The 12,537-nt window shown below is 43.9% G+C and overlaps 1 protein-coding gene across 2 annotated transcripts in view; it reads right to left on the bottom strand.

Moving 5' to 3' along the window:
• Positions 1-12,537, bottom strand: part of BIN3 (bridging integrator 3) — a 115,722-nt gene that overhangs the window by 7,992 nt on the left and 95,193 nt on the right. For both annotated transcript variants that reach the window (XM_060251658.1, XM_060251659.1), the window contains 2 exons: positions 9,617-9,758; positions 6,664-6,798 (listed from right to left, as the gene is read on the bottom strand). In XM_060251658.1, the coding sequence (XP_060107641.1) occupies positions 6,664-6,798; positions 9,617-9,758 (277 nt within the window). The remainder of the gene's footprint in view (positions 1-6,663; positions 6,799-9,616; positions 9,759-12,537) is intronic.

Below are 12,537 nucleotides of genomic sequence, written 5' to 3'. Positions count from 1 at the left end.
TATATGTATACATTTAAATACCTAATTTTTGTGCACCAGCAAGACACTGATCCTGTGCCACAAAAATAATAAAATGGCAGCATGGCATTCATACCAAGTTTGCAATTATGATGCTACTCCCCCCCACTGTGAACATTTTCCCCTCCCCAAAATTAAAAAGACTGAAGAAATGGGGAAAAACATGGAAGATATGGGTATCAAGAAGCAAAGCTTTGCACTTTGAAAGGAAGGCTATTAATGTGCTAATTACATGCAGCACAGATTTTACTCAGAATAAATTATGCAAATCTGCATATTTTGCAGATATGCTTTATTCAAACTCATTGTTTGAGTTTTTGTAGAGTTTGGAATCTTTAATCCCCCCCCCCCCCCCATTTCCAAACAATGCTGTAGTAAGAAAAGAGATGAAGGGGAAACATGGAAAGAGACTTTACGACACAACAATGGGAGAAAGGCAATCATACCGGACTGAAGTCTGGACATCTTTATTTCCTCAATCATAAGGGCCAAAAAATGAAAAGAAAGGATTCTTTTCATCAGTTAAGATGACCCCAGATTTCTGCATGAGCTTCTGTGTGCGCCGATTTACTGTTTAGGTTACACTTCAAAAACTGAATGCATTTGTGCCACTTCTGTGCCATACCTCTCTGCCCTGAACGCTGCGATGCCCCTTCAAGTTTGGCACAGGATTATTATTACTATTGCTACTTTCCCCATCAAGTCACAGCCGACTTAAACCCTTCATGGGGTTTTCAAGGAAAGAGACCTTCAGAGGTGTTTTGTCACTGCCTGCCTCTGTGCAGCAACCCTGGGCTTCCTTGGCAGTCTCCCATCCAAGTACTAACCAGGGATGACCCTGCCTAGCAACTGAGATCCGGCCTAGGCCATCCAGGTCAGGGCTTGGCAATACAGGATACATCTGGAAGCTGCCCAGCATTGAGTCAGACCACCCCATGAAGGTCAGCATCACACACTTTGACTGGCAAGGGCTCCCCGGGTGCTCATGTCACGTGCAGAAAGCACTTTCTGAAAACATGCTCCTGGGACCCCTTATTTGGAGATGCCAGGGGGCCCCACCACTGAGCCCCAGCTGGCTCCAGAGAGGACCCAGAAATAAAGCTTTGAGCAGGCAGCACAGTGAAATCTCAAAAAGAGATCAGCTCACCCTAAGTTGACTCTTTGACACCAGCTCTCAGGCCTGCGCTCAATATAGTGTGTCTTTGGTATAGACGTGATCTAGGATGTCCAAATGTGTGCAAATATATATATATATATATATGGCCCTGACTACTGGTATTCCTCAAAAACTCTACAGCAGACACAGTGGTCTTTGACCCCAAAGAGAAACTGTTTATACATTGGGACTTATTTCAAATAAAAAGCCAAACCTATTAAAAACAGAGGCAGAAACCTCCCACTGAACATGATCACCCCTTGCGTGTGTTATTTTTAAGTTACACAAAACCATTTAGCAGATGTGCTCCTGATGAAGCGTTCTATGTAAGCCAAAAGTTCCCATGCTCACAGCCCAGATGCCCTGAGGTTTCTTGTGCTACCAATTAAATACTCAGGGTGGGATGGGCCAAGTACTGGGCAGCACAGTGTTACGACCACATAAAACTGCAGAGATATTAAAATGATTGAGCGGTGATACTCTGGGAAGCTTCTTTTGCTAGTGGCTCCTTACAAATCAAAGCTAATCTCAAGAGTTCCAAAGTCTTCTACAAACAGACTTGACACATCATCCAGGGTACACACATATTATGCAGTTGCACCCTTCTCTCTGCCCACCCCCCCATTCCAACTTAAGACATCTTCAGACAACAGGGCTCAGGTTTTCCAGCCAGAGAATAAGAGCAAGGCGGGAAGGAAGTGTTCTTCTCAAGCCTCCCATCGACAAGGGAGTTACAAACCCTTTCCTTTTTATCTTAAGTGTGGGAACTTCAAAGTCTACAAGAAGGGGAAATTCTTGGCCCTGTCAATTCAGATGAAGCTTGTGGGTGGGCAGAAATATCTAGCCTTGGAACACTGCATTCACCTGGGGGCAAGCTGTAGCATACAAAAGGTTGGCCAGGATGATACTTCAGCCCCCAGAACAGGGAAAGCCGAGTAGCCTGACCGCAAGGAAGGATGTCCTGCTCATGTGGGCAAAAGCAGAAAGGTTACACAGTAACCACTTTTGGGAATGTCTCCTGATTTTTGTAAGAGTACATATAGGAGGTTTGTCTCACAAGATCAACTTCAGGAAAGTTATGCTGAGATACCACAGAACCCACTTCTGCTGTACTTTCCCATACCCCTTGGCAAAGCTTTGTATATTGGGAGCAATGGTCACCAGACTCTCATACTTTACTCCTATGACAGACACCTTGCAAAGCGAACAGAGAGCATTTTGACTTGGGTGTGGCCACCTAGCTTGCATTTACTGCATTGCTACTCTGTTTCCTCCACCAGGGAACTCCAGAGGGTACAAAGAGGTTTCCCATAAGGCCTTCCCTGTAGGCCCTGTCCAGACTCAGACCCCACCCCTTCCCCTTCTGCTCCCTTGCAAACATCCCCCCGATTCCTTTCAACCACAGAATACAAGAATGGCAGTATAGTAAAAGAGCGCAAATCTTTTCCTCTCACTGGAAGGTTGTTAAATGCACCATTTTGAGAGTTAAAAGATGATACTGGATTTATATCCCACCTTTCACTCTGAATCTCAGAGCGACTCACAATCTCTTTACCTCTCCCCACCCCCCCCCAACAAACACTCTGTGAGGTGGGTAGGGCTGAAAGAGCTCTCCTAGAAGCTGCCCTTTCAAGGACAACTCTGCAAGAGCTACAGCTGACCCAAGGCCATTCCAGCAGCTGCAAGTGGAGGAGTGGGGAATCAAACCCGGTTCTCCCAGATAAGAGTCTGTGTACTTAACCACTACACCAAACTGGCTCTTAGGTTACTGGACCTCACACACATCAACCATGCTCATTTCTTTAATTCTGTATGGTACCCTATTATTAATTATTTATCTGTACATGACATTAGAAAAATTATGTATTTTTAGTTATTAGCTTTTGGACAGAACTTTGTTGTTATATATGTCTGATATATGTAATAGGTAACACATCCTGATATAATAACTTTTTCCTTTTGTAATGAACCTAAGCTGAAAATAAAATCTATTTAAACTAAAGAAAACAAACAAACCAAAAAACCATGCCCATTTGGAAGCAAGCTCCAAATGGTTCAATAGGACTTTAAACCTCAGGCAAAGGTGCCTGAGCTGTACTCAAAGACCTCACCTTCCTGTGGGTGATACTTTGCTGCAAGCAGGATTCTCTTTGCCTCTGATATTTATGCAACATGAAGTGGGAGGAATTATGAGTGAACACGGGGGGAGGGAACTGCTTTGTTTACTACTGAATCCACACAAGCAGGAACTCCAGGAGCTGCATGCAAAGAGCCTGGCCAGAGTCTTCAGAGGAGTTCCAGGTGAAGCAGAGGAGCCTGCCACAACCACAGAAATTGCTATTTTCAACATAGCTGGATTTGCATTCTGGTTGGGGCTTTTCCTACCACCATCCTCAGACTGGGGTTTGGCACTCAGAATGTTGCCTGGGAACATTTTAGCCAATAATGAAGAGTTATGCAATCATTATCAATAATTATATAACCACTGCAAATGAGAGGAACATCTTGACGAGCTCACAATTTACAACACTACACTACCCTTTCCTGGTTATTTATAAATACGGAGAAAAACCTCAACTTTCTGGCAAGTGTTACTAATCAGCTCTTCTCAAGATGGCTACTAATCAACTTGTTTGGAGCCTATTGACTTGACTGTCATATCCAACACAGAAGGAGATTCAGAAGAGGCATTCTTCCTACATGCCCTAAATTACTATTTTGTAAGTTCTTTTCCTAATTGACCAACGCAGTTTAATGCTTTTTAGCTGTAACTTCTACAACACCTCTATAAAGCAGCCCACTGCTATCCCCATTTGATGGTGGTGGTGGGAGCTGATGCCACGAGATACTGCTGCATCCAAACAACTATTCTGTCCTAGAATGAATCTCGGAAGTCTCCGAGCTCGCTTGCTCCCTCTCCTCCCCCCTTTGTATACAGCTTGCAGACTTCTTGGCTTGTAATCAACCAACAAAATCCAAATGGGAAGCTTTTAACAAACTACAGAGCTCAAAGAAAAATTATTAATGAATTATCGACAAAACGGGATTAAACTGCAATTTAAAATTGTGGTTTGCGGGCCAGGAACAAACTCCATGACAAGCCACAGTTAGTTCTAAACCAGCAAGTCTTCAGTCCGCACAAGGAGAGAAAGATGGGAAGGGCTGTGAGCCCCAGGAGATTCAGGCTGGCTCTCACCATGTTCAAATCCTGGTTTGTTTGTGAACTTGCTATGCAGCCCCGGTGGCTTCCCTAAGGCCACCCACTTGATTGCTTTCAGCAGGGCTGCTTCTGATGCTTCAGCTGCTGCCTGCCATGCAGAAAAGTTAAACTGCTCTTTTCCCCTGCCATGGAAATAAGGGGAAAAATGTCATCTGCATTATTTCTCTAGGTCAGAGTGCTGCTAAAGGCACAGGATCAGAGTCCAGTAAAGTCAGCAGCAATCCTGTTAGTCTGCTTCAATTCAGGATGTCGCTCAAAGAACAGGAGAGAAAGCAATCCACTTGACAGGGGGTTTTGGACCCTTATACTGGGACTGTTTGCTATCAGAAGACGTCTCTACTCTGTGTTCTTCCACAGCTGCATTCTTCTACAAATCAGAGTGTGAAAGAACTATGGGACAACTTCATACAAATTCACGCCACATGATTCACTGGGGGTGGGGTGGGAGTGGGAAATGGCAGGTCTGAGATTCCAACCAAACAACTCCTTTAACATGCTTCACACATCCCTCCAGCTGAGGAGTCTGCCCTAGGAATCAGCCTGCCAGGCTTCACCGCAAAGCACCTCCCATTTGTATGCACGGCTCTCGCAAATCCCAGAGGCAGGGAAACCCCCGGAACCATGCAGCTGATAACGGATGGGATAAAAGTGGCTCCGGATTCTGCCGCTTTGAGCTTCGTTCAGAAAACCAATCCATCTGCCCACTTCTCAGCCGCACAGGGAAGGGGGCTGCAGTCTGGAAAGAAGTTTCTAGTTTTAAAAAAGGACACACTCAGATGAGAAATGGAACCAGATATTCCACTGAGTAACACAATACCCTGACTGAAATGAATAAACTTAAATAAGACATGGATGGAAAGAGGCCCAGAAAAGAATAGTGGCTCGATGAATGAATAAACCGGCTGGGGGTGGCGTTCAGCCCATTTACAACTCGCATGCTTCTGGACATTAGCTCATTCCCGCTCTAATATCAAAGGGGGGAAAGGATGGTCGGACAGAGGCGGGTTCCGGCGGCAGGCTAGGAAGGGGAGATTAGGCACAGTTCTTTATTTAAGCAGCAGCAACACCCCCCCCCCCGAAAGTGATGCAGTTTGGGGTTTTGCAAGGCTGAATGAAGAACCTGGTGAATCTAATCACGACTAAATGTAATTTTCTTTGGACATGCCGCTTCTCCTGTTGCCTTGCCCCCACCTCCAAAGAGGTCCAAATTTTTGTGCAGCCACACAGCACAGAATCTGATGCTGTGGTATGAACCATTCTTAATTGTAATCTGTACTAAACTCTTAGAAACCTCAGTGTTCCATTTAATTTTTTTTAAAAAAAATCAGTCTTCCAACCCTCATGAGAGAGGCAACACAGGTTTTCAATCCTCAACAATGTAACAAAGCCACAAGTAGACAGTACCTCTCTCCCATGCTGACAACATCACACTGCCCAAATTCCGACAAAAAAAAAAAAATCAAGTTCTGCACTGAAAAACCCACCAACTGTAAACAAAAATTATTAAAATACTTATAATCTACTGGTGGGCTTCCTTGTTTGTAGAAATCCAGACCACTTACAAACTGCTAAACTTTTAAAAAGTAGCACAATTAAGAGACAGTGCTGTAAGCAAACAAGGGAGTGTGAATACATTCAGTTGTCAACTCCCTTGCAGCTCCACCAGATGCACAAACTCCATCTCTGGTCCACCACACAAAATTAAGCTAGGAGAAGAGGCAAGGAAAACTCTTTGTGTCCTTCACAGCAAACACATTCAGCCTCTCTCAACATATCTCAAGAACTATGGAGACCTAAAGATAAATTGATTACATTTTTATCCTTCTTCTAAAGAACTTTTTAAAATCTTCACAGCTACTCTGTGAAGTCAAGAATGTGACTGGGGCAAGGTGAGCAAGCAGGGATTTGAACCCAGCACTTCTTGGCCTAAACCCAGTAATAAGCCTAATCTACGGTGGGTCAGAACATTTACTTTTTCAATTTATGTTAACCAGACTTCTGCTGAAAGTGACACATGACATTCCAGCTGCTTTGTTGACAACAGACCCAGGCATACTAGATTTCTACCAACTGACTCATCCAAATCCCTGTTGCCCCTAAATGGAAGCCCCGTGGAGAATTTCTGCAGAGGCCATTTGCATCTACATACAATGTTCAGCTATGGCCAACTTAGACATCCAACATTTCTACCAACTTACAAAGCAGAGAAGGGGGGGGGGGCAACTTCTAATAAAGCAAAAGACAGGAAGACAGAAAGTAGTAGTTCTACCTGAGCCCGAATCAAAGACTCAAAGCTTGGCTTAAAGTAGTCAATCCGACTGCTGTAAAATTTGGGCATCTCTTCCAAAAGCTGCTTGTTCTTGGCCTCAAAATCCTCTTTCACTGGCCTCAGTTCTTCTCGTGCCTGGAAAAGACAAGAGATCACAAATTCCTATTACCCTCCATCTGGAACAACCTCCAGATTCTCTTTGAAAGTCATGCTGTGAGAAGACTTCCTTTTGAACTCGGTCCCTAGTACAACATGGCCAAGATGGATCCTCTTTGCCCCCAGGATAAGAAGTGGCACTCAGAGATATTCAGAAACAGTTACGGAAGAGAGATGCAGACATCATGGCTCTACCCATTTTCAGAGCAAAAGCAACATTTCTGGTGGCCCTGAAATATTTCTCTTCAAATCCCAGCCTAAACAGCTTCTTATTTCTTTGCAAAATCTGTTGTTGCTTCAGGACCATCTTTTCACCTGGTCAGTACTTCTCCCAGCCAATCATCTGTGATTTGATCACTACCATGTCATAATGCTATTGAACCAATCAGATTTCGCTACATACCAATTTCAAGGCAGGCAAATAAATCTGGGTAGAATTAGAAGGGCAATGTTTCTTTCCAGACTGGTCACATTTCTAGCCAATCAGGAATGTGAGGGCAAATGACGCCTATTCAGGAAACTGCTTCCTGTGTAGAACACTTTCACCTTCACAGCAATTCCTGAAAAGGGGCTGAAGATGTTTCTATGTACCATTCAAAGCTGATGAAAATGTTTCTCCAACCTCTTCTTTTCACTCAATCCTATTATAAATGTATCAGAAAGGAAAAATCCCTCCTGCTTAGCCAAGAGGACAAAATTGTTCACTATTTCATACCCTTTGGGTTTTGCGAGCACAAGAAGAAATCTAAGCTTCTTACTATTAAGCTTGAATTCTCTCTTCTTAAAGTTAATACAGTAATTCTTTAACACTTACAAAGTTATAAAAAAAAATGCAGCCCCTGATTCTGCTGAAGCCAACCGCTTAGGCTCCGGATAAACAGAAAGTTAACACCAACCAAAAGCTGATTCACACCGTGTACAGCAATCATGTTCGCCATGGTCACTGCCAGACATTCCCACAGTAAACATTTAAAATATGAAGAGGCCTGTGTCCTTAACGCATTCAGGAACTGGCTCCGGCTCCCAAATGTGTGTTTAGGGATGCAGGTTTAAACTTCACCTGTTACTGCAAGATGTAACAACACAGCTGCAGCAAACACAATTGCCATATAACCTGTGAAGCAGCCCTTAGTGACAGAACTTATTAATATGCTTAATGTTAGGCAGTTTCACTGAAGAGCATCTTAGCAGGAGGACTCTTGAAGGGCTTTACTATTTCAATCACAATCTTTGTCTCTTATATGCAATTTCCATCTTCCAGTACTGCCATTTTAAGACACAGGAGGAGTCCTACTGGGTCTGAAGTAATGTTCCCTTTAAGCTGCAGAGTCTTGTGAGCAAAAATTCTACTTTATGAGCTACTGGCATCAAAGTTGTGAGCTACTGCATAAGTCTGGTGTAGTGGTTAAGTATGCGGACTCTTATCTGGGAGAACCAGGTTTGATTCCCCGCTCCTCCACTTACAGCTGCTGGAATGGCCTTGAGTCAGCCATAGCTATCACAGGAGTTGTCCTTGAAAGAGCAGCTGCTGTGAGAGCTCTCTCAGCCCCACCCACCTCACAGGGTGTCTGTTGTGCAGGGAGAAGATTCTCTCTGATTCAGAGAGACGGGAGGGGTATAAATCTGCAGTCTTCTTCTTGTGCTCTGGGGTCATCCTTCCTGAGCAAAGACAAAAATCTTTGAGCTGGAGGCTAAAAATCTGTGAGTTAGCTTATGCTAACTCAGCTCAGAGGGAACACTGGTCTGAGGGAACCTTGCTGGCTCATTTAACAGACACACACACAAGTTCTATAACATTTGGGAACATATTGTACAGCATGTGCCTATGGGCTTCCAAGTGTGTGACAGACACGAGAGTGAACCCGTGGAGTGTTCCTGAATCTTAAAGCCAAAACACAGGATGGAGCAGGAGCTGGAAGAAGAGGACATAAGAACATAAGAGAAGCCATGTTGGATCAGGTCAGTGGCCCATCCTGTCCATCCCCTTAATAATTTTAGTTGACCTTTTCTGCACTTTCCCCAATGCTAGAATATCTTTCTTGAGGCGCAGTGACCAGAACTGCAGACAGTATTCCAAATGAGGCCACAGCATACAGGGGCATTATGATACTGGCTGATTTGTTTTCAATTCCCTTCCTAATAATCCCCAGCACAGCATTTGCTTTATTTATTGCCATCACACACTGGGTCGACATTTTCAGTGACTTATCTACCATCTCCAAGATCTCTCTCCTGGTCAGTCTCTACCAGTTTGGACTCCATCAATGTGTATTTATGGTTAGGATTTAGTTAGGAAGGCAGAAAATGTGTAAGATGGAGGGGAAAAATCAGTGCAGGTGACACAACACAGGATGGTGCCCACAGTGGCACAATTGTATCCAATTTCGCCAGAAAGAGAACAGCTAATGCTGCAACTACAGCACATGGGAAGTGACATCTGGATGCCTGAATTCGTACTGCAATATAAAGAGCTTAAAACTGGAGAGTCCAACCTGCACACAACCAATTGGAATACAATGCAATGACAGAAAAATCTTGGATGTCTGCTGAATTGATCCCACCCCATCCCCTTCCAAGACTAGAACAAAATAACCCCTTGAGGTGGCATTTAGTGAAGCCTCTGTTAACAGTGGATCTTCCTCCAAAGGTTCCTTTGCATCCGCTTTTGACAAGTCCTTGCACCTCTGTGGAATAAATACCTAAGTCATAAAATATCACACAGTGCCTGAGCAACTTGCAAGGTGCCTCTGACAGCCACTCTACTCTGAATGCCCTTCTGTCTGAGTCTGGCACAAACCTGATGCAGCTTGGCCAGAATGGGCCCTGTCTTCTCCTTCTCTTCGTACTTCTCCACCTTGGATTGCAGCCGTTTGTAATCCTGCAGAGCTTGTTCACGCCGCTTCACTGCCATGTTTAGGCTGGGGAAGACGCCACTGAACCTACATGGGCATAAAAGGAGAACAAGACGATCACAGACCCATCATGACGAATGAATGGTCTCTTCACTGTGCTTAGCTCGCCTCTCCATCAAGAACTTGAACAGGTGAGCCCCATGTAAGGGCAGGTGCTTGTGTCTTTCTTTGGCTGGCCTGCCGAAGAAGAGCAGATTTTCCAGTGATTTCAAGAGTTGGTGAAATCTCACAATGAGCGCTGCAATCCCAAAATACAGAATCAAGTATCCCGTGATCAAATCAGCCTGAATAATTCTCCTGTCCATTCTGGATCTGTGAAGATGTACCATCTTGCTGTCAGAAACATGAACCAAGTTCAGAGCAATCGCTTCGCCATGCTGACCTATAAGCTCTATCCCAAATACAAACTTTAACATTAATCAGGAATGTAATTCCTGATACATTAAATAGGGAAAGCTCATACTTTTAGAGTCTCTCCAACAAACTACTGATCCCCCAAAAAGCCTCGGAAGCACAACTGTGAGAGGTACTGAGGTACATATCTGTGGGAAAGAATCCCCTTCCCTCCTCAGTAAATAAACCCCCACCTCTTTTTTTGTGTATACTGATAAGAGCATTAATGTCTGGGGGGGGGACTATCAATTTTCATTGCCTTATTTATTCTATGTATTATACTGTTTTTACTGAACTGTTTTCTAGTTTTGTAATCCAGCTTTTACTGCATTGTTATACTGTCATTTCTGCGTTCTCTAATTCTATAATCCAGTTCTAATGCATTGCTTTTATGCATTATACTGCTTTTTGTGACATTGTTCTTTAATTGTGTAATCTGCCTTGGGTCTCAGCAAGAGATGTGGTCTATAAATGAAGCAAAACAAACAAACGGCTTCCTCTTAGAACACATCTCACTGCCCTTGCACTGCAGACACTCCGCATGCTATGCAGACTCCCGTCTGACCCACACAAGCAAGTGCTTTCCTTGGCGACAGCGGCATCCAGTGAGTGACTCACAGGAATGAATCAGCCATCACAGATGTAACACCACAGAGAGAAGCACATAAGAGCAGCCTTGCTGGATCAGAGCAGTGGTCCATCTAGCCCAACTACTTATTTCATACAGTGGCCAACCAGTTTCCCAAGAAGGCCAACAAACAGGGCACAGAGGCCAAGGCCTTCCCTGATGCTGCCGCCCAGCATGGGCATTCAGAGGTCTGTGGTCTCTGAATGTGGAGGTTCTCTTTTGTCACCATGGTTAGTAGCCATCTCTTCTTCTAAAACCCATCTATGCTTGTGGCCATCATTATCTCCACTGAAAATAAACTCTAAAGTTAATTTATTAGAGTGATTTCCTTTTGTCTTCTGCTCCTATGGCCCATGACTTTATTAGATGCCCTTGAGTTCCAATATTATGGCTCTCTCTATCAACTTTCTCCACCCTATGCATAATTTTGCACATTACCCCACCCACAGCCTTCCAGATGGAATTATTTTACACTTTCCACTAACAGGCATCCAAGTACAGGGAAATCACTGGGCAAGTCCTCCAGAAGAGGCAGCATAAAAATCCTCTAAACAAATGAATAAGTAAATGTATGCTGTGAAGTAGGCAGATTCACACAAGATCATGCAGGACTGCTTCACAAATTATTCCCCCCAGCTACCCGAGCCACATTCTCATGATGGAGCCCTGTGCCGCAGGTAACTTAGCTTGTGGTTGATTCAAGCCTTAGGCATGACTCATGAGCACACTCATTCCTTTAAAAAAAAAAGAAGTAATATGAGAACTAATCTTACATCTAGATTAATTTTTAGCCTACCCTAACCCAAAGGCTCAACAAATGTAATGACATATTTGAGAAAATATAAAATATATCCAGTTAAAATCTAAGTTTTGCAAGCTGCCTCCATTGCTCGCCAAGGACTGGTGCTAGCACAGAACAAAATTACACACTCTCATTAGCTTCAACAGTGTCTTTTAACAGGTGTCCAATAACTTTAAAATTGCCAGTTTCACGCAAAACTAGTTAAAAGTAGTTGCAAGTCTTCCACCTGCCCCTCAGGGTCCCCACGTTCCTTTCAACTACACAGTCACATTTTGCAGACTTGGATCCAGTTTTTGCTTAAATGTACATTTTTTTGGGGGGGGGGGAATCAAATTAATAGACAAAGCTGCTGGGTAATTACAGACTGGACTCCAAAGAAATGAACTGCCAGACCCACAAAGGAAACTTCTCGCCTCCCCCCTTCCTTCTTGTCTTGATGGGAAGGAACATCAATTAAGAAAACAGTCAGTCTTTGGAAGCAGTCAAGTGGCACTCTTTTATTTTCAGTATTGTCTAACAAGAGCAGAACACCATCTTATACAAGCACAAAGGCTGCAAGAACCTGCAGCGACTTGATAGGAAGCTTGCACAAGGTTTTTCTGTGCAGGCTGAAGTACAATGGAAGGAGGATGCGACTGTTAACAATTCCCTGGGATCAATTATCTACTGCTTTATTAATATTCAGGAAAGAAGTTGTGAATGCGCAGAATTTGTTTCTTTATTGTGCTCCTTTGAGCTGGAGCTCTAGCTATCAATTGCCCACCTCTTCCACTGCTAAGTTTCCTTAGGGCAAAAGATTAGAACTGAACACTCCACACAGATGATGAGACTTTTAGCAAAGAAGCCCCTCCTACTCCACCCTGCTGTTAGCACCACTCTCGGCTCCAGTTTGGTGTAGTGGCTAAGTGTGCGGACTCTTATCTGGGAGAACCGGGTTTGATTCTCCACTCCTCCACTTGTACCTGCTGGGATGGCCTTGGTTT

The sequence above is a fragment of the Heteronotia binoei genome, chromosome 12 (genome assembly GCF_032191835.1).
Source record: "Heteronotia binoei isolate CCM8104 ecotype False Entrance Well chromosome 12, APGP_CSIRO_Hbin_v1, whole genome shotgun sequence".
NCBI lineage: Eukaryota > Metazoa > Chordata > Lepidosauria > Squamata > Gekkonidae > Heteronotia > Heteronotia binoei.
This window is presented reverse-complemented; position numbering and strand designations above follow the sequence as displayed.